Source organism: Vipera ursinii (genome assembly GCF_947247035.1).
Source record: "Vipera ursinii genome assembly, chromosome: 2".
NCBI lineage: Eukaryota > Metazoa > Chordata > Lepidosauria > Squamata > Viperidae > Vipera > Vipera ursinii.
This window is the reverse complement of record NC_139513.1, coordinates 275127315-275148156: the sequence shown is the minus strand read 5'-3', so window position 1 is coordinate 275148156 and position 20842 is coordinate 275127315. Positions and strand designations below refer to the sequence as shown.

At 37.2% G+C, this 20842-nt stretch overlaps 2 protein-coding genes across 5 annotated transcripts in view; one reads left to right on the top strand and one right to left on the bottom strand.

Annotated features, from left to right (window-relative positions):
- The window catches only part of OSMR (oncostatin M receptor), a 34352-nt gene extending 22615 nt beyond the window's left edge, over positions 1-11737 (top strand). Inside the window, exons 11-18 of the mRNA XM_083356805.1 lie at positions 538-763; positions 2266-2451; positions 3563-3664; positions 5157-5333; positions 6072-6239; positions 6745-6826; positions 9102-9159; positions 10502-11737. Coding sequence (XP_083212931.1) covers positions 538-763; positions 2266-2451; positions 3563-3664; positions 5157-5333; positions 6072-6239; positions 6745-6826; positions 9102-9159; positions 10502-10909 — 1407 coding nt within the window. The 3' untranslated portion in view covers positions 10910-11737. The remainder of the gene's footprint in view (positions 1-537; positions 764-2265; positions 2452-3562; positions 3665-5156; positions 5334-6071; positions 6240-6744; positions 6827-9101; positions 9160-10501) is intronic.
- A 2704-nt stretch (positions 11738-14441) lies between these two features.
- LOC310636727 (rapamycin-insensitive companion of mTOR-like) overlaps positions 14442-20842 on the bottom strand; it is a 50144-nt gene continuing 43743 nt past the window's right edge. For all 4 annotated transcript variants that reach the window (XM_083356797.1, XM_083356799.1, XM_083356800.1 and 1 more), the window contains one exon: positions 14442-20818. In XM_083356797.1, coding sequence (XP_083212923.1) covers positions 20744-20818 — 75 coding nt within the window. In that variant the 3' untranslated portion in view covers positions 14442-20743. The remainder of the gene's footprint in view (positions 20819-20842) is intronic.

Here is a 20842-nt window from a genome sequence, read left to right as displayed (position 1 = left end):
GCATATTATACAACAAGCTTTGCACACTACTGAATGATATTTCTTTGGTTGTGGGTTTTTTTCTACAGTAAATTACTGTGTGATAATGCAAAAGGGAAGTGCAGCATTTTCATTTTTAACAATTGATGCCTCACCATTAAGGACAACTGAGGTGTTAAGTCTTTTCTATTAAAAGTGTCCATATCCTGTCATGAAAGTGTCCAACAGAATCATGTATAGTTTAGCCACTTGCTTGATGTACCACATAGCTTACTCTGTTATCACACACAATAAATACAGTAAATAAATCTGGGTGAGTTTGGGGTGTATGAAAGAATAGCATGAAATTCTCTTCTCTTTGTGGACCCAAATCTTGAATATAAGGATATCTATTTTCTGTAAGGCATTGTAGAAGAGATGTAGTGTTATCTTGTATGTTCTTTCTCACACAGTGAGAAAACTGATAACTTCTGTAACGAAAAGCAATCTGAAACTATTCTAGAAAAGTGCATTGATGAGAAATGTTTTTTAAAGATAATTTTGCTTTCCTGCCCATAGGAATCCTCAGAATTTCATGCTAATGGAAAGATCCAAAAATATCACCTATCCTTGGAAAACTTAGAGGAACCTTCTACGCAGCGTCACAATTACTCAATTTCTGCATCACAGAAATCCTCAATGATTTCTCTTGGCAACCATTCTTACAAAATCCTTGTCTGGGCACACAACAAAGTATCTGCATCTTCTCCCTCAGCGATTATCATCCCAGCAACTAATAAAAATGGTGTGTTCATTTAGACATGTTACTCTAATGAATCCTCCTTTCCTGAACCAGAAAGTAATGTGAAACCACAACCCCAGATTTTTTTTTATTTCCATGATTACATAGTAAGAGTCTACTCCTATTGTATTGTTTGTTTGTTTGTTTATTTAATTTGTATCCTGCCTTTTATTATTTTTACAAATAACTCAAGGTAGAGAATATATCCAATATGACTTCCTCCTCCTGTTTTCCTCACAACAACAATCCTGTGAGGTGAATTGGGCTGAGAGAGTGTGATTAGCCCAGGGTCACTTGTTGGCTTTCATGGCTAGACTTGAACACACCGCCTCCCATTTTCTAGGATGGTACCCTGGTAGGTAACCTTGACTCCTTTATGACTCATGGACTTCAACTCCCAAAATTCCTGAGCCAACATAACTCATAATTTTTAATTTTTAACTTATTGTAATTGGGTTTTTTAATCAGAGTTATAGGGGTTTTAGATTTTTAATCAAGGATAATTTAATCTATTTTCATTGTACAATACAACTTTTTGTATTGTAATGTTGTTTTAATTGCCTTGTGAACTGCCCTGGGTCCCACGGGAGAAGGGCGGTATATAAGTTCAATAAATAATAATAATAATAATAATAACCTCTCCCTGTCCCGTCAGCATGGCTGGCTTAGGAATTCTGGGAGTTGAAGTCCACGAGTCATCAAAGAGCCAAGGTGGCCTACCCCTGCACTAGACCAAACTGGCTGTCTTATCAAATGTAATAAACTGGTTTGACTGAATGTTTGGGATTTCAGCCTTATATGTCAACTTATATTCTGCTGCTCCCTGAACATGACATTTTTTTAACGCATTGTAATGTAAAATGTTTAGCAATTTGCTCACTGGTTATATTATGCATTTAAAACATTTATACACATAAAGCTTTCTTTTAAAATTCTGCATTGTTCATTTCATTTTCCACAAACCCAGAGAAGTTCCAGGGTCTGTGCTACAAAGAGGACAATGTAATTTTAATAATCTCTTCTCAAAAATAAATCCTATTTAATTTCATGGGATATACTTTCACATGAATGGAGATGGGCTTTTCACTCAGAGTCCACCGAATGAAAAAGCACTGAGAATTACAGTGTGGTTTATTTGATTGAATTCTTTAAAACAAACAGGGAATGGTGAAATGTAAGTCTTTGCTGGCAGAAAACAAAACAACTAATTCTACTGTTTTATTTATTGCGTGTATATCTAGGGCTTGTTCCTGGTTAGACTTAATTACAGTTCAAATATGCCAGGCAAACATTTTTTTTCTGGAAGTCCCCATAACATTGCCTGGAATTCATAGTGAATGAGAATGCATGTTTACCAAAGGTTGACAAAAATTGTTGGAGGATCAGCAGAACATTTGCATTTTGTATACGTCTCTCCAGAAAGCTGTGTGAAAGAAAGATAAATATTATGAATGAAATTTAAAGATTTTGGTGCTGATGCCTAAAAATTGTTGCATTTTTTTAAGGTAAAGTGCATTATAGTGAGGAGACCACAGATAACAATACAGAACATGGAATTTATATTTCTTGGAAGCCTCAAAGCAAGTTCAGTCAATATGTTGTTGACTGGTGCAACCACCCCACAGGGCATGCGTGTGATTTTCAATGGAAGAAGTATGAGCAAAACAAATCCAGTGATCTCATTACATCTGGTAAGAAGAAGAAAAAAGTTTGCTAGTGAATAATTCCAGAGAATATTGCTGTCTGGTTGTTAAAGCTACTGTAACAATGGATTTTTCTTTCAGTCAAGATTGAGTGACTTTATGGACAAATCTATAGCTTCCTTGCCAGCAATATAGAAATGATTAGCCCTTGTTTTCTTCTGGAATATTTTTTCAACTTCTTAGTTACTGTGAAGTTTTCCTACCCAGTGCTTTTTTTGTAAAAGAAAAAGGTGCCGGAACTCACCCATGTTATAACGCGCCTTGCCTACCCTACAAGGTTCCATCCAAAAAAGGTGCCAGAACTCCATTCTGGGCGTTCTATGACAAAAAAAGCCCTGTTCCTACCTGAGAATTAGCAAGGACTGGCCCATTTCATAAAACCAATGTAATATTTACAAGGATACATTTATCAATCAATTAAATCTTTATTATGGTCACAGACCAGCATAAGAAGGTGCAATATAAAATATTTAAATAACTAAAAAATAAAAATACACAGAGTTAAAAAATTAATTATGAAATGTACAAGGATATTGCTACTTCCTCCAGCCTGGATGTTCAGCTCCATTCTGACACACAAGTTCAGAAATTAGTTTCTCAAATGAGGAAGAAGGGGAGAAGGTGTTCTTTCAAAACTGGATGAAGGGACAGAGGCCCAGTCTACCATGTTCATTTCCTCAGAAAGGGTTGTTGCCAAAAAGATCCTTAGTGGAAGGTAGACTGTTCTGTGAGGACTACATTGTGGGCATAAAGGTTCTTCTACACAAGGATTTAAATGGAGACCCCACAAGATCAACAGAAGTACTGTGTTTTCCTTTTCCAATGTGAATTCACTCCCTATCACTCTCCAGCTTTTGTAATTAACCACACCTGGCAGCCATTTTGTGCTAGTTTTTCATCTCGTAACAACTATATTTGAGGTAAAGCCCATGACATTTGAAAAGAAAAAATAAATCAGAAGCTTTATATAGTTCTTAATATTTTAATCAATAAAATCAATATTTTTCAAGTTTCCCTAAGATCATCACTAGCTTCCACTTGTAATCATACATGTTATATTCCTAACTCTTGTTGGTATATTTCTTGAAATATATTTTAGATGCCTTCAGCCGTGGAGTAAGATACACTTTTAATGTGTATGGAATACAAGAGGATAGAAGTTATTTATTGGAAAAAAAGGTTAAATATCTCAAAGAAGAGGGTAAGTTATGCTAAACTTGTATATCTTAAATTAGACTGTGCTTGCAATTTGTTATGCCCATGTATAGCACACAGGCTCTGTGCCAGTGCAGAATTCGCTTTGCACCTCAGTTTTGTTGTATTGTGGTCTGTGTTCAGCAGTGATTTTATTGTGTAACTTGCCTCATTGCAAAAATGGAACACTGAATAGCTATGTGGAATGTGCTTGCCCTTGTTTGCTTCCCAATTACTGAGCTTCAGCTAACACAAGTTTCTGTTCACAGAACCTTAAAAGAGAAATATGGTTGAACAGTTGCTTAGGTCCTTGTTCTCTGTTCCAGCACAGATTAATTTTGCATAAGAAAAGACAGATGTGCACCATTCTTAAAGATACATTTCAGATACATTTCTTAATTGTCTGTTGTAAATGTTTATAGTGGTTCTATCTGCCCAGTAGACCAGATGGTTGTACTAAAATGAACGTGGATAAAAATCCTGTTGTTCCCTTTCTTGTTACAAGTGGATTAGTTCAGGGCTTTTCAACCTTTTCACCCATTGTACCACTTTTAGGATATGGCAACATCCGAGTACCACCAGTCGCCTAGCAAGGTGTCAAAAACTTGATGACCAAAAAAAAAAAAAAGGAAAAAAGTGATCAAGTACAGGTAGTCCTCGGCTTACAACAGTTCACTTAGTGACTGTTTGAAGTTACAATGGCACTGAAAAAAGTGCCCCCCCAAGCCACAGCTGAACAAGACACCTGCCTGCCTGCCTGGCGGCGCTCTTCCTCCTGTCTGAGGTTTTCATTGTTGTGAGCATTTCTATTGAGGATTGGCAGTGGAGATGGGGTGGGGGGTGTTTGGTTTTTATTCCCCCCCCCCGCTCTGCTGGGTGGTTGCAGCAGGGTTTGGTCACTTCAAAAGCTGGGACACTGGTGACCGCCATAAATATGGGACACTGGGACACTGGGACCATCATAAATATGAATCATAATGGTCCAGATATCCACAACCACAAAATGTTAATCTCAGCACAGCACTGCATACTTGGGGTGGGGGTGGGGCAGATACAGAGGAGCAAGGAAGATTAAAAACTAGGAGAAATCCTAAGACCTAATATTAACAATCCATGTATGCGATAGGCAAGATCACGGGTAGGCAACGTTGGCTCTTTTATGACTCGTGGACTTCAACTCCCAGAATTCCTGAGCCAGCATGGCTGGCTCAGGAATTCTGGGAGTTGAAGTCCACGAGTCATAAAAGAGCCAACGTTGCCTACCCTTGGGCAAGATGATAGCAGGAAGTATTCACTGAATATTGTGTAGCTAATCAGCAAAGTTTGGCCAGCAGACCTTAATCAGCAACATTAGCTTAGTTCTATTTTTTATTTTCAAAGTTTGTGATGGTCAATTCTCAGAATGGAAACTTGCACTGGAAATTTAATCATAATGTAAAGACTAAGGATTAAAACTATAGCAAACACATAGTAAATGTTGTCAATTTTCTGTTTTCCAGAACCACTACAATATATCTTATGTAATATAGTTAATATCACTGCGAATTCATTAAGAGTAACTTGGGAACCATATGATCAAAAATTCAACTCTTGTTTTATTAGAGGTTATGTACTTTACATGAAAATGGATAATCAGAATTGTATGGTACAAGGCTCTGAACCATTTAGACATGCAAGTAAGTGATCCTCTTTTCTCCAGAATAATGTATCTTTAAGTGAGATGTGAGCATTATTTAGGAACTGGTACACAGTCCTCCTAAGCACAAAAGAAGTTGAAATATAGTTTATAACTCATGTTTTTTTTCATAAATAAATGAAAGTCATCCAAGAGGAAAAACAAAGTTGAAAATTCCTAATAGGAACTCAAGGTCTAAATCAGTGTTTCTCAACCTCAGCAACTTTAATTTGTGTGGACTTCTGGCTAGGGAATTCTGGGAGTTGAAATCCATACCTCTTAAAGTTGCAAAGGTTGAAAAATACTACTCTAGAGAGTTGCAATGGAGGAAAAGCTATGTAGAGAAACCAGAAGTATATTTTGATTTTGAAATGGGTCCCATATACTCTGCACTTCGTTTTCTCTGAATGTCTCTATCTTATGAAGGTTGGTATGTTTTCCTCTTCAAGCGAATTAGCTGATTGATGCAGACATTTTTTGTTTTCAATATTACAACATTCCTTTTTAAAATTTGAGGCTTTCGTCATCAAATAATGAACGTTATGAACCTACATAAAAGAGAACAACATTGACAAAACCTTGATGAAGCTTGATTATGATTGTGAAGTAGTAGTGAAGGTGATGCTAGGATGACATAAGAGCCTTTTGTCTTAAATAAGATCAATATTTGCAGAGATGTTTGAAGGAGGGGAACAAGTGAGACCGTTGTTTGTGGCCTAAACTTCCTTCTTGATTTCAGATAATCTAATGATATGCAGTTACAAAATTGAAAAACCAAACCAAACTGAATTCACAGTGAGACATTTGAAACCCAGAACAAAGTACTTGTTTGCTGTTCAGGCTTATGCTGTCAAACCTCATTATACTGACAATGGCACCTTTAAGACAGTGTTTACACCAGATGATGGTAAGTTCTCCTCATTTGTACCTATTTACTATAAGTACAAACATTGAACTTCTTTGAATTTTGGTAGCTTGAAAGATTGTTGTGGGTTTGGACCCATGTCTTTTATTTATTTTGAATATAATAGTTTGCATTTCTACATATAGTATATAAAAGTGAAGACAAAGGCTTCCCCTATCTAGTTGTGTCTGACTTTGGGGGTGGTGTTCATTTCCATTTCTTAGCCGAGGGAGCTGACAAGCTCCACGTCTTTAACCACTGAGCCATTTTGCCAACCACAGGTGACAACCACATTTTTTAAATTAGCCTTTGCTGGCATTTTGCAATTTATATCAGTGAAACATAACTCTTCATCAAGAAATAGATGATTACTAATGTTACATTTTTTCCTAAAAATTAATTGAAAAATCTTTTTTCTTTAAGTTTAGCCCAAGAAATCTGTCTTATTGTGTTGAAGAATTACAATTAAACATTTAAATAGAAGTGTACCTTATTTTCTTTCCAACAGAAAAATGGCTTTTCCATCTACTTTACCTACTAGTGATTATCCCATTGATGCTGATGTGTATGTGCTCCAGGAAAAGTAATCGGTAAGTGCACAGCAAAAAAAAAGTATCAATAGTAATAAGAAGCAGACATAAACATAACAGCAGTAGAGACAAAGCATATCTGCTTAACTCATTCTTTGCTTCAGTCTTCAGACAAAAAGAAACTATAGCCCAACCTATCAAAAACATAACTGTAAAAGACTAGAAATAAAAATTAAAATAAACAAAATGGCAACAGTACACCTGTCTGATCTTGACGAATATCAATCACTGGGACCTGACAGATTACATCCCAAAGTTCTAAAGAAGCTAGCAAATGTTATCTCAGAACCATTGTACCATATCTTTTAAAAAACATGAAACACTGGGGTATTACCTGAGGATTGGAAAAGATCTGAAGTGGCTCCCATCTTCAAAAAAGGGAGGAAAAAAACAGACCCAGGAAACTAGATTAATCAGCCTAACCTCAATACCTGGGAAGATACTGGAAAAGATAATAAAAAACCAGATCTGTGCATATCTAGAAACAAATAAAGTTATAACTAGAAGCCAGCATGGGTTTGTCAAATACAGATCATGCGAAACCAATCTTATTTCATTCTTTGAGAAAGTGCCTAAATTAGTAGACCACCAAAATGCTGTGGACAAATATACTTAGATTCAGTAAGGCATTTGACAAAGTAGGCCACAACCTACTTCTTGGCAAACTAGAAAAATGTGGGATAGATCATAAGACAGCATCACCACCAGATGGATTTGTAACTGGCTGATAAACCATACTCAACAAGTAGTCCTTAATGGTACTACATCTACATGGAGGAAAGTAAGCAGTGGGGTATCACAAGGTTCCTTGTCAGGCCCAGTACTCTTCAATATCTTCATAAATGACTTAGATGAGGGAATAGAAGGGGAACTCATCAAATTTGCAGATGACACCAAACTGGCAGGAATAGCCAATACCCCAGAAGACAAGCTCAGGATCCAAAAAGGTCTTGACAGATGTGAACAATGAGCCCTATCAAACAGAATGAAATTTAATGTGGAGAAAAGCATGCTTTACACTTAGTCAAGAAAAACCAAACAGATTAGGTAAAAAAAAACCAATACAGATTAGGCAAAACCTGGCTCAAAAACAGTAACTGTGGGAGGGACCTTAGAGCCCTAGTGGACAATCACTTAAATATGAGCCAGCAGTGTGCAGCAGCAACCAAAAAAGCTAGTACAATCATTGGTTGTATAAATAGAGGCATAGAATCAAAATCATATGAAGCATTAGTACTGTTTTATAAAGCCTTAGTAAGACCATACCTGGAATGCTGCGTCCAATTTTTGTTACCATATTACAAAAAGATGGTGAGACTTTGGAAAAAGTGCAAAAAAGAGCAACTAAGTTGATTAAAGGCCTGGAAATTAAAACATATGAAGAACGGTTGCAGGATTTGGGTTTGGCTAGTCTAGAGAAAAGAAGGACTAGGGGTGACATGATAGGAGTATCCCAGGATTTGAGGGGCTTCCACAAAGAAGAGGGGATCAATTTATTTTCCAAGGCACCAGAGGGCAGGATAAGAAATAACATATGGAAACTAATCAAGGAGAGAAGAAACCTGGAATTGAAAAACTTCCTAACAGTGAGGACAATTAACCAGTGGAACAGCTTGCCTTCAGAAGTTGTGGGTGCTTCATCACTGGAGGTTTTTAAGAAGGGACTAGATAGCCACTTGTCTGAAATGCTATAGGGCAGACATGTCAAACACAAGGCCCGGGGCCCAGATACGGCCCGCGAAGTGGTTTCATGTGGCCCGCGAAGCCATCCTGGAAACAGTGAGGGAACAGCCCCCACTGCCTTGGCCCTGGCCCAGAGACCCTCTTTCTGCCAGGGACCCTCAGATCTGTCTCACTCCTGCCCGGGCCCCCATAGGCACCCTTGATGCGAACGATGTAGAGCTGGCCACACCTACCCAGTAGGCCATACGCACTCTTGCCACGCCCACCCAGTAGGCCACGCCCACCCTGGCCACACCCTCCCGGCCCCCTGAGGGCAACCGCAATGCTGATGCGGCCCTCAATGAAATTGAGTTTGACACCCCTGCTATAGGGTCTCCTGCTTGAGCTGGGGGTGGGGGGGTGGGGCTGAACTGGAAGACCTCCAAGGTCTCTTCCAGTTCTATTCTGACAAACATTGCCAAATTAATCAAGGTTCTATTTATAAGACAGCATTAGGGTTCAGTTGTGTTTAAACGGAGTTGAGTTTTTGAAAAATGTTTTTCCCCTCATTATGAAGAAATAAGGTAATATCCCCGTCTCTTTTTTTTTCCAGCGTAAGGAATTGTTTGTATCCTACAATACCCCAACCTAAAGTGACTCCAATTTTTAAGGTAAGGTTATATCATTAAGAAATTGCACTTAAAATGCAAGAAATTGCACTTTCTCAATCTGGTGCCCTCAAGACATTCTGATAATGCAATCGCTGGGGTTCCCATCCAGGATGTGGGAGTGGGGATTCATGGATTTACACTACATTTAATAGAGGGCAACAACAGCATCACAGTATTGCAATACAAAGTCCATCTCTTCTGCATTAAGTTTTGATGTTGCATTGATATACGTAAAGGGCAGAACTTGTACCCTGATGCTGAATTCCTCATTTTTACTAAAGTAGTAGACTTTGTTGACACCTTGGAGCATTAGGATAAAAAGCAGGTTCATTTTGTGTAGCTTTTGCAAAAACAAATCTGTATACTGCCCTAAACATTTTGGAGATAGTGTATGAAAACAGATTAAAAGAATTAGAAAAAAAGGTAAGGCCCCCATTGAGGAATATCTACTTTATATTCAGAGTTTTTATTTATATTTTGTTACGGGACTCAGTCTATCATTTTCTGAGTGCATTCTTTAGATAAAAAGGTATTTTTGCCAAAAAAGTTATTAGCTGTTATAAATGAATACCTAATTGATATACACAGATTTAAAAGTAATTCTGATACTTACCTCAATAGCCATGTTAGGAAAAGTGAATTGGAATTGGTAAATTTTCCAAGTTTTCCAACACAGTATTCAATATAAATATGTAGGGCTTATACTTATACAGATCCTGAAGTTGAAACTCAACTACTTTGGCCACCTAATGAGAAGGAAGGACTCACTGGAGAAGAGCCTAATGCTGGGAAAGATTGAGGGCAAGAGAAGAATGGGACGACAGAGAATGAGGTGGCTGGATGGAGTCACTGAAGCAGTAGGTGTGAGCTTAGATGGACTCCAGAAGATGGTAGAGGACAGGAAGGCCTGGAGGAACATTGTCCATAGGGTCGCGATGGGTCGGACACGACTTCGCAACTAACAACAACAACATACTGTTTCCTTATTTAGATCTTTAGTGGTTAGCTACTAAAATGATGGTGATGGTTACAGTATATATTGGAATAATAAGTGTCAGAAAATAATTAACTGATCTGAGTATAGATAAAAGGCCTGTCTGTCTTTTCATGAGTGACCATTTCTTCTCCAATGTGCTAACCTCTCCTTGATTTAAAAAAAAAAACAGATTCTATCTTCTTTTAAATAAGAGGTAATTACCACTCAATGAATGGATGGACAGACCCCTGTTCTTGAATGGAGGGTGAGAGTATTGTACATTCTTATATTTGAATATCTGTTTTTCACTCTGTATTCTATCTGCTCTTTATGTGTATTTTTAATTCAGTTGTTATTCATGCACAGATGGGTCCTGGAATAACAGAAATGAATGATATAATTCCTGACCGATTAGTCATGCTGGAGAAGCCTCAGGAATTCAGTCGCAAACAATCTACTTTGGGAATACTATTAGAAAATTTGAGTTACTCTCAATCCACCTATTTCCCAGAAATGCAAACAGAAGAGAGAACAAACCAGAAATTCAATTCAGGACTAGCATCCTACAAACCACTTGAAGACTTTGGTTTTACAAGCAGCCCTAACCCCTGCACACCAGAAACACACCTCCTTTTGAAAGACCATTTGAATTACCTCTACCAAATGGAAGTGCCTCCCTCTATGATCCAGGGAACCAATTCTACTCATTCTGTACATTGGCTAGATTACAGACCTCAGTGCAGCCCAGTTTCCAGAAGAAATACAGACTATTAGATTAATATCCATATTAGTTATTAATATTCATTTCAGTTCACTATGAGCAGCTTCTAAATAAACAGGAGATATGTTTGCTGGGCATTATAATATCTGAATGTGAAGTAATGAATTTGGAAAATTCTGAAGAGGAAAAGATGGGACAGTCTTTTGAATTGGCTGACGAATCGTGCTATTCTAGACCAAATGTGTGCATGACATGCAGTAATAAGGGAACTTGCATACTTGAAAAAAAGAACCTGTCTCTCATGTCTTGAATGTGAAACAAGATGTATCATTTCCAGATGAATAAGTAAAAAAAAATATATAAAAATTGCTTGACTTCAAATGTCTTGATTTTTGTCTATAGTGTTTTATTAAACAACCAGTTTCTTTACAACATAATGGAAGTGGTTTGCTATTGTTTTCTTCTGGAAATTTTTAACTTCTCTGTCTACTCTGTACCCCTGGATATTTTTTTTTAATCTCCCATTGAGCTACTGGGTTACTGGTTGGAGGAGTCAGCCAAGATCAGTCACGTAGGCAGTACTAAAAATATGTTTCTTACTTTTCTTTAAAAATGTTTTCCTTTGGAGTCCATGGAGGGGCAAATGACAAACGTGTGATCACGCAAAGGCTACTTCCATCAGATGGTGGGACCAAGTATAAAACCGTAGCAATTGTGTGATGGAGTCATTATGTGTTGTTATTTTGGTGTAATGGTTTGCTGTAGATACCAAGTAATTGTATTTTTCCTTATTTCCCATCTTTGGGGAATGACACATCTAATAATTGTGTAGTTATAGAATTGACATAATAATTATAGGTAATAAATAAAGTTGAAGTTGTAATTTTTTAGTATTTCACTGTGTTGAAAAGAGTTGGAAGTCAACATCTTTTTTTAAATCCTCCACTTCCCTCTCCTTTTTAAAAATCTTTATTGTATTTTCTGCTACAGTAATAAAACTTTGAAAAAATAAAAGTGCAAATATCTCGGAGTAGCATCAGCAACAGAGAAATATATATGGTTTCTGCAAAGATGTGCTGGGGGGGGGGGTAGAGGGGCCAAGGAAATAAGCTGGCAATAGAACTGAACAACTGAGTCCTCTGGTTGCCATGAGATTAACCATACCTGACCATGGCCTTGCTGCCTAAGACTCACTGGGATTATCTGCCAGTTTCTGAAGAGCTATTATTGCTTAATGCATCTTTATTGGCAGAGGACTTAAGACTCCAATTGCAGCAGGAGGGGCTAAGTTGGAATGCTGTCAGGATTGCAGACAACTGAGGTGGAGAAAATACCTGGGTCCCTTCTGGGCGAGAGGTGGAGTGGAATCACGCACACTCCTCTCTGCCCTCCCATGAGTGGGGATTAAGCGGCTGAATTCCATTTGCTCCTGGAATATAATGGAGGAACATATATAGCATCAATGCTCAGTTCCACTGTGTCCTGCTGAGCTTCTGGTTACAAGGCAAGATGTGGATGGCCACGTCTAAAATCTTACATGGCATAGGGTCAAGTTATTGATAGGAATATTTCTGCTTGTCCCATCAGAGCCTGCTCCTGGTCCCTAAAATAACCTTAGCTTTCGCTAGGACCACTGCCAGTGTCATCAGAGTGAGTGTCCAGGATGGGGAGTTTGTTTATAAACCCTGTTGACTCAGTGCTCTACCCATTGATCGTGTAATGGGGCCATCTGTCCTAGCTAACCATAATTGCTTCAGTTGTCCCGCATCTCTTTGCACGTATTCCAGTCTTGCTAACTTTCTTTCCTCCTATTGTTCCTTTCTTTGCCCTTCCTACTCCTGTCAATCCTGCCTTTCCTTGCTGTGCCCCCTCTCCTGGTATATCTATCTACTCCACCTGTCCTTCTTGCGTCTGAATGTGAGCCTAAAGCAAGGTAGCCTTCCGCTCCAAAAAGTACTTTATGTGGCTAAAGTAGTTTCATAGTTAATAAACAAAGGCAATTCTACGTGCTGGTTATCACCTATGAAGCCCTTCATGGCACAAGTCCATGTTACTCTGGGATTATCTATCTCCCAATTATTTCTGCTTATCTTACTGGATCTAACAATGAGGGTATTTTCTGGATCTCCTTATCAGGCAACATCATTTAATAGGAAGGCAGAAGACATATTACTCCCTCTGCACATGCCTTATGGAACATTTCCCCAGAGATCTACAGTCTTAAAAGAACTGGCTTTTCCTCTTAATCCGAGCCAGAATGTTATAGGAAATTTTGAGCCAAACTAAGCAATGTGGCATTGCACTTAGTGTTGTCATAACTATTTTGTTTAGTTGTGTGCAGAGTTGGGTTAAATACAACGTTCTGCCTTCCTTATCTGGAGGTACAAATGGGCATCACATTTAGTTTCATTGGTCTGCATCTATCATCAATAAATTTGAGGGTGGATTCTGAAAAAGAAATGAGTAATTTTCCTCAACTATTTTAATGTTAACGGCACTGAAACAGAACGTCGCCAAGTGTCTTTAGCTATCTGAAGCAGGGCAGCCAGTACTGGGAGAGCAGCTAGGCTAGAGACTAAGAATCTGAATGAAGAACTCATGGATTCCTCTTCAAGCTCATAATGATACTACAATGTCATTGCAACCAAATGATAGTGACTCATGTTGGTTATGCCAAAGTAATCCTCAGGGCAACAGGGTTGGGGCCACAATGAATGAAATCCAGAATTTATTAAAAACAACCTACAGTATTTCAAAATTAAATTATCTAGGAATTTAATTTAATAATTTGATTTCTATACCGCCCTTCTCCCGAAGGACTCAGGGCGGTGAACAGGGCAATACACAATAAAAATATTATACAAAAATTAAAAAGCCATTAAACATTATGCCCTTAAAATTAATACATATTACAATTAAAACTATTTATAAAACCCAACCCCATCCCATCAGACCAGGCCAGCTTGTTCGAAAAAGAAAGTTTTGAGATCGTGCCGGAAGGAGCGAAGGTCGGGGGCCATCCGGAGCTCAACCGGTAAGCTGTTCCAAAGGTCTGGCGCGCCCACAGAGAACGCTCTCCCCCTGGGGGTCACCAATCGGCATTCTTTGATCGGTGGCACCCTGAGGAGGCCCTCTCTGTGGGAGCGCACTGGACGGAGGGAAGTTGACGCCGGCCGCAGGTGTTGCCGTAGGTAATCCAGACCCATGCCATGAAGGGCTTTGTAAGTCATCACTAACACCTTGAACCTCACCCGGAGAGCAACCGGTAGCCAATGCAGCTCGCGGAGCAAAGGTGTAACATGGGAGTATCAGGAAACTCCCAAGACAACTCGCGCGGCTGCATTCTGCACCAGCTGGAGTCTCCGGGTGGACCTCAAGGGCAGCCCCATGTAGAGAGCATTACAGTAGTCATAACATAGACAGTAGGAATAACGATTTCCAATGGTAGAAACTAAGGGCTGTCTTTTTGGCAATGATTTTTCTATTGTTTTTTATTTTCTATTATTCTATTATTTCTAAGGCTTTTTTATTCAACTTTCAATGTGAAAGGCAAAGCTAATATTTGACAAACAACAAGGCAAAGTGTTGGTGTTTAAAGTTCATTTTATTAACAATGTATCCCTTTGATAGGAAGATAATGCTTTAGGAGGCCTGTAATATTCATAGACATGAACTGTACACACTATACAAAACAAAACAAATTTCCAAAACAATGAAAACAACAAAAAGGAATCAAGGTGAGAAGAACCTTTTTGGGACAAAGCCTCTTTAAAATTATACACAGCTCATGAAATTGTCATACAGAAAATATATAAATACTTTTTTCTTTCTATGTTACAGGTATATAATATAAATCAGATTTCAAAGTTCATTCAATGACCTACAAACAACAGAACCTCCAAATATGTAGCAGCTTGTTAACTTATATGGAAAATTGACCATACAGGTTAGGGAAAATGAGTCTTTTCATAATCTCTCCCCCACCCATTCTGAATGACTAATTTACATAATTTGTAACCCAGGCATCATTTGGGTTATTGGCTTCTATTATCTGAAGAGTATTTTCCCATTTTGCACAATAATTATATCTACATATCATCCCACCCACCCCAGTTCTTGCATTCTGTGCTACTCTAACCTACGCAGTCGCAAAATGGCAGCAAGATATATTTTTTTTGGCATAAATTATATTTTCCCCCAAATTAAATAGTGTCTATTTTACAAGCAAGTCAGGCAAAAAAGTGCACTTTCTGCATGCTGTAGCATCGCTATCCAGCTATTTTACAAAAATAGTCCTAAGGAAAACCACATTCTTTACTTTTTGCTGAAAGTAAAAAGTTAACAAAAAACATGTAGCAAATCTGGAGTTTTAAGAATATACAGTAATTCTTGCTAAAATTCTAAAAAAGAAAAAGAAAATAAGGCTATTATTTCTAGATAAATTTCTAACGGGGATATGTATTAGAAACATGATTATCATACCTCTAAGCTGTGTAGCTTCCAAGGTATGTTAAGGGGAAGGGGACCTCATCCATTTACAGTGTCACATTACCCCATTCAAAATGCAAAGCACACATACTCAAAATCAAGGGATAATTATGATTATTGCAAAAGAGATTATTCAAGGGACGTTTTATTTTCCCTTGATTATAAAGAAAGGATTAACACATTCAAGGCAAGATTCAACTTAAGCAAGCACTCCTAATCTTAGAAATGCTTTGGCTGGTTGGTATTATACCTCCTCTATCTGAAATTAATGTTCATGTTATAAACTGGATACTAACTTTGCAAAAGCTTTGTTTTGTTATCCACTATTATTGGGGATGATCAGGAAGCCCACTGAGCTGTGTGGCTGATTCTAATTACGTCATATCTGAAAGCATTTTTTTATTCACAATAGTTACTAGAACCTATTTAGTAAAGTAAGTTCCTAATGATGCTATTCAGGTAACAACTCAAATGCAAATGGTCCCAAAACGTATGGATACAGATCAAATGACCATGTGTGTCCTTGCAGATAGTTTTCACTTAGCAAGTGTTGGAGGCCAATGTATATGCATTTTATGTCCCCACAGCTGAATGTCTAAATCTATCTTTTATTCATGTGATGTCTTTAAGTTCTTGACTTTGCTACTGTTATAAAATGGGACCTAGAATCATTCTGTGAGTGGACCATAAAAATGGAGCTTTTGTGACTCCTCCACAATCTGTGATCTGAAGGACTCTTGCGAATTATATGAAAGGTTGCAGTGGAAAAAGGGAGTGAGTAGAAATTGAGTGCTTTGATGTGAACAAAGACAACATAAGATTTAAATCTATGCTCCTTGAAAAATATGAAATAAGGAAAAAAGTTGTTTTGCAAGCTTATGTTAAACTCAAGGTACAGATGGAGATTCTGAATGTGAAGAATCAATTGGAAATTTGATTATTCACACTATTTATCCTTTTCCTCCCAGGAATGCATCATAAGGAAGATAGAAAATAACAATTATGCTTTGTCATTCATAACTTGCTATCTCTTTCATTCTCCTTCTCCCGCCATACATAAATACTCTAAGAAAGTCTCTTTAAACATCCCATGTACAAATAATTGCCAATGTTTGTGGCTGAGGGAAGTGGGTGTAGAGAGCCGTTTCCAAAACATAGCAACCTGCTATGAGGGTCCATTCCAAAGCAATCCCAAGCATTAAAAATCTTTGCAAATTATTTCATCCTTTCAGTAACAAGAAGGAGCATTTAGATAGGATTTTTTTTCAACAGCATTTCTGGATTATGCCATCCAAGCCTTTCAAAATGACAATGATATCAGGGTTGTGCATCATTTGAAAATTAATTCCAAAGAAGTGCTGTGATTGCCACACAGGTTAAGGCACAGCACTTCCGAATTCTTGATCAAAACTGCTCTTAGAGCCTAAAAAAAAGCCCATGCTGCTGCTTTAATGTGTCTTTAACTCTTAAAGCAAAAGTTTGAAAGAAGACATGGCTGCTACCCTTGCGTGAGGTTACAATGCTTCTGCCAAAATACTTTACAGAATGTACAGCCCTAGTACCATTCCCATCATACTTATAATCTGTAATGCAAGTGTACACTTCTTCCATGCTCTACTGTATTTAGTCAGGTACTATTATCCCAATTTTGGGTTTAGTGATCAAGGAGAAATTGCTTCAGAGAAGTACCGAAGCTGAAAGAAACCCATCATCTAACGGCAATCAAATAGGGGTCCATAAAACTTTTCATTCTATTTGCCAAGTGCAGAGGCTGTTGGTCTGTAGGTAGCTTTATGAGTACAAATAGGTTCATTAATGTAAGACGTTAATGACTGGCCATGTAACAGTAAGTAAAACCAATTCATAATACATGAATTTCTGTCCAGATTCCAGGTATGTTCTGTTACAACAAATTGATTAACAAAATAAGTATAACATCATATAGATGAAACGTCAGTTCAGATACTACAGCCACCATTGATTTGTATTTTAATACAAAGATCCAAATTCACTTAATGTTATTTTACAATTTTTTGGTGATGCTGTTGCCCTTACAGATAGGTCAATTGATCCTGGGCAGTATTCTGAACAGAAGCCAAAATTGTATTTTTTTTAGATGTCAAAAAGTTATGTATACCTATGTATTATTCTCTAAGTGGGTATATTAGTACATTTACCTGAATTAACTTTTTAATTTTCTACTGTAATTAAACTGTTTCTTCACTAAAACTATAATTGAAAGCTTAACCATCTTTGTTTTAAAGAAAACATTTTCCTCTACTTTTGCCTTGAAATCAAAAATGCAAAATACAGAATGAATTAATTTCACTTAAAGAGTTATTGATCTATAGATCTTATTACTCTATCATTACTGAGGTAGCATTCATAACTACTATGTACAATCATCTATTTGCTTTTTTTTACTGGAAGTTTTGTACAAATCCTTTGGAATTTACACCACCATTTGGTCTACTGTGACTGCCATTTTGGTTCTGCACAGGAGATTTATCACAGGAGTTTTATCTATGAACAAAGCATCTCTAAATATTGATGGAAAGTTATAAATGAACCCTGCGTGAGGAGCTGAAGCTCTTCATTTTTTCCTGACACACTTCTCCCCCCTCCCATTTTTTCCTCAGGAGGTTCTCATAGAAATCAGGGAACTACTATAACTTCATGGCTCTCCAGATGTTCCATAAATTATTGTAATGCAGTTTTTGCCAAACTCTCATGAGAGGAGAAGATGCTGAAATCTAGAGTCTCACCGGCACACCCTTCTCTCTGGATTATATCTGCTGTTATTCCCAATATAGAGCTTTATTCCATGGTTCAGAAACAACAACCATACCAACAGGAAGCAAAGAGCACAAACTATAAAAAACAAAAACAAACCCTCACCAGCTTAAAATACTGTATCTAAAGATATCCCTAACCTGAGAATGAAATATTTGAAATTTCTCCAATTTCTCCTTTTCTCAGTTGTTCAGTTCCTAAATGGTCACTAAAGTAGAGAGATAATAAGAATATTCCCAATAGATAACTCAAATTTCATGTCTAGAAATGTAACAGCAAAACATCTTCAGCTCTGGCTGGGAATGGTAAAACTCCTTATGACAATTCTCTAGGTTATCCAAACTTCATTGTCTATGTACCAAAGTAACATACCCTAATACCTTAGAGAGGATTATATTGACTCAAATATTATTCCGATGTATCTCCCACCTAGAATGTGTTCAAAGCAGTATAATGAAATAATGTAAACATCTGCTTGGAGAGGTAGAAGGCATGTATTTCCTTAAAAGGTCTTAGGAAGAGGAAGAAAATGCCTCATCCATAATAACTGTGTTCCATATTCTTATGTAGAATCTTTATCTGGCTTGTGGGTCCTTATTGGTTGAATAACCTGTTCTTGAGATAGGTTAGAAGCCAGAATACCAATTACCGGTAAGTTAGGTATCTTAGAGGTAACTTTCTTTTGGGAATCATATATATGGACCAGAGTGAACTGACTCTCTTGTTCAGGCCAGAACCTTCATTCAGTTTTCTATTTCTCTACAAAAGTACCATCTTGGAAAGTATCAAATCCAGTAGTACTTCAATTTGTGGATTAGTTATTATAGTTCCAGCCAAAATAGCAGGAAGAGAATTTCAGGTTTATTCTAAGGATTCGGGGACTGATGCCTAATTCTTGCGAGAATTTTTTTTTTTAAACTGATCTAATGCCTTAAGTTCCAGATGTCCTACATGGCCATTTCAGGATGGCAAGGGAAAAATCATGTTTTCAAGTTTTATGTGTAACGATCTATCAATCCTGTTTCTTCAACTATGAGATTTTACTTATGATTATTAGTCCTGAAGATTCAATTTACAGATAAACCCTTGCTTCATTTTTCTTAGCCAACAGTAACAATGGCATTTCCTTTCTTCTAGAGCTGGAGAACAAAATCATATTTTGATATGACAATGTACTGAACCTAGACATTGACAGCTTTCATAACAAATGAAAATGTACATATGCCTCTAAGAACTCATTACACACACACACACACACGTGAATTAGGCTCAGTCAAAAATATATGTAAAACTGAGCTAATTTCATCTCAACAAGCAAATTTTTTGCATACTTTTAAGGGGAGATAAACTTTGATGGACATATTCCATCAGTCTACCTGAATTATTTCAATACACAAGAAATGACCAAATAACCCTACAGGTTTTGTAAACAAAACAATTATACATTTGTATGTACAGGTTTCCAGGTAAAAGTAATTTGATTCTAAAAGAGACATTTCAATTTGGAAATAAATTCAATTTGTTTCAACCTCATACTTGCATAAATTTGATATTGGGGAGAATGGAACTACATAACATCACTTTTACACAATTTGTGCTAATTTTATCAAAAAGACCTCTGAATTATAGCAATGTAGCACTTCAACACTGTATGTTTAAGGCTTTTCACTACAATTATTGGTATTATCTTGCCATTAATCTTTCATCTGTATGATTGAAGCAAATGATTAGGAATAAATTTAAAGCCATGGAATGTGAAATTATTTTGCATTTTTCTTGATAAAAAGCAGCAATATGTATTAATTTTACTTGATTTACCTGACATAAATTATTGTTTTTGAAAATTTACACTTAGACATATCACTTACTGGATGAACATTAATGTAGAACACCCCCATTACAATACATGCATTACATGGAGGTAAATCTGATTCAGGCGAATTGTTTTTTTCTAAACTCAAACTGTAGTGAAATTCATTAATTGGTTCAGTTTAACATAATTACATGAAACTGCAACAAAACTGGACAGACTGCTAATATTATAACAATAAAATAACTTAAGGTTACTCCCAAAGCTACTGAAGATTCTCTGAGAGCAGAAATTGTCCAAGTAGTGTTCACAAAAATTAAGAAACATATCAAGGAAATCCCCTAATTAATCCCCTAATGTCATGGTTATAGCATGCTCCATTGGGATACAGCTTAAGATACCATGTCTCTCAAATCCAGGGTAAACAAGCAAGGCATCAACTCTGTCCAAAACGGAAGTCAAAGTCAACCATGTAAACCAGGTCCCGTGTAATTTGTCCTCTATTTTTGTGACATTGCATTTAAAAATAAGTGAAATGAAAACCTGTATAAGTGTCTGGTGCTTCATTCTTCTTGCATATCTTGTTACTTTCATTGTTTTAACAATTCCCCTCAGGGCTCAGATGGCTTTGGAAGCAAGTTCCATCAAAGAAAAATTCTACAGCTGAGCATCCAATTTCATGTACCAGAATTCCTGGAACAATTCAGAAGATGATACTTCTCTGTTGCCCAGTCAATTAGGTGTTACTAAATGCTACTAGTAACTTCACATTTATCACATCATGGAAAACAAGAGGTCAGGATTCAGTTGATGGGCTATCTGTTTGCTGATTTGCCAGTGAGGCTAAAATAGCTTCTGCTTCTTCATGCATCTAGAAAAAAATAGCACGTGCAGA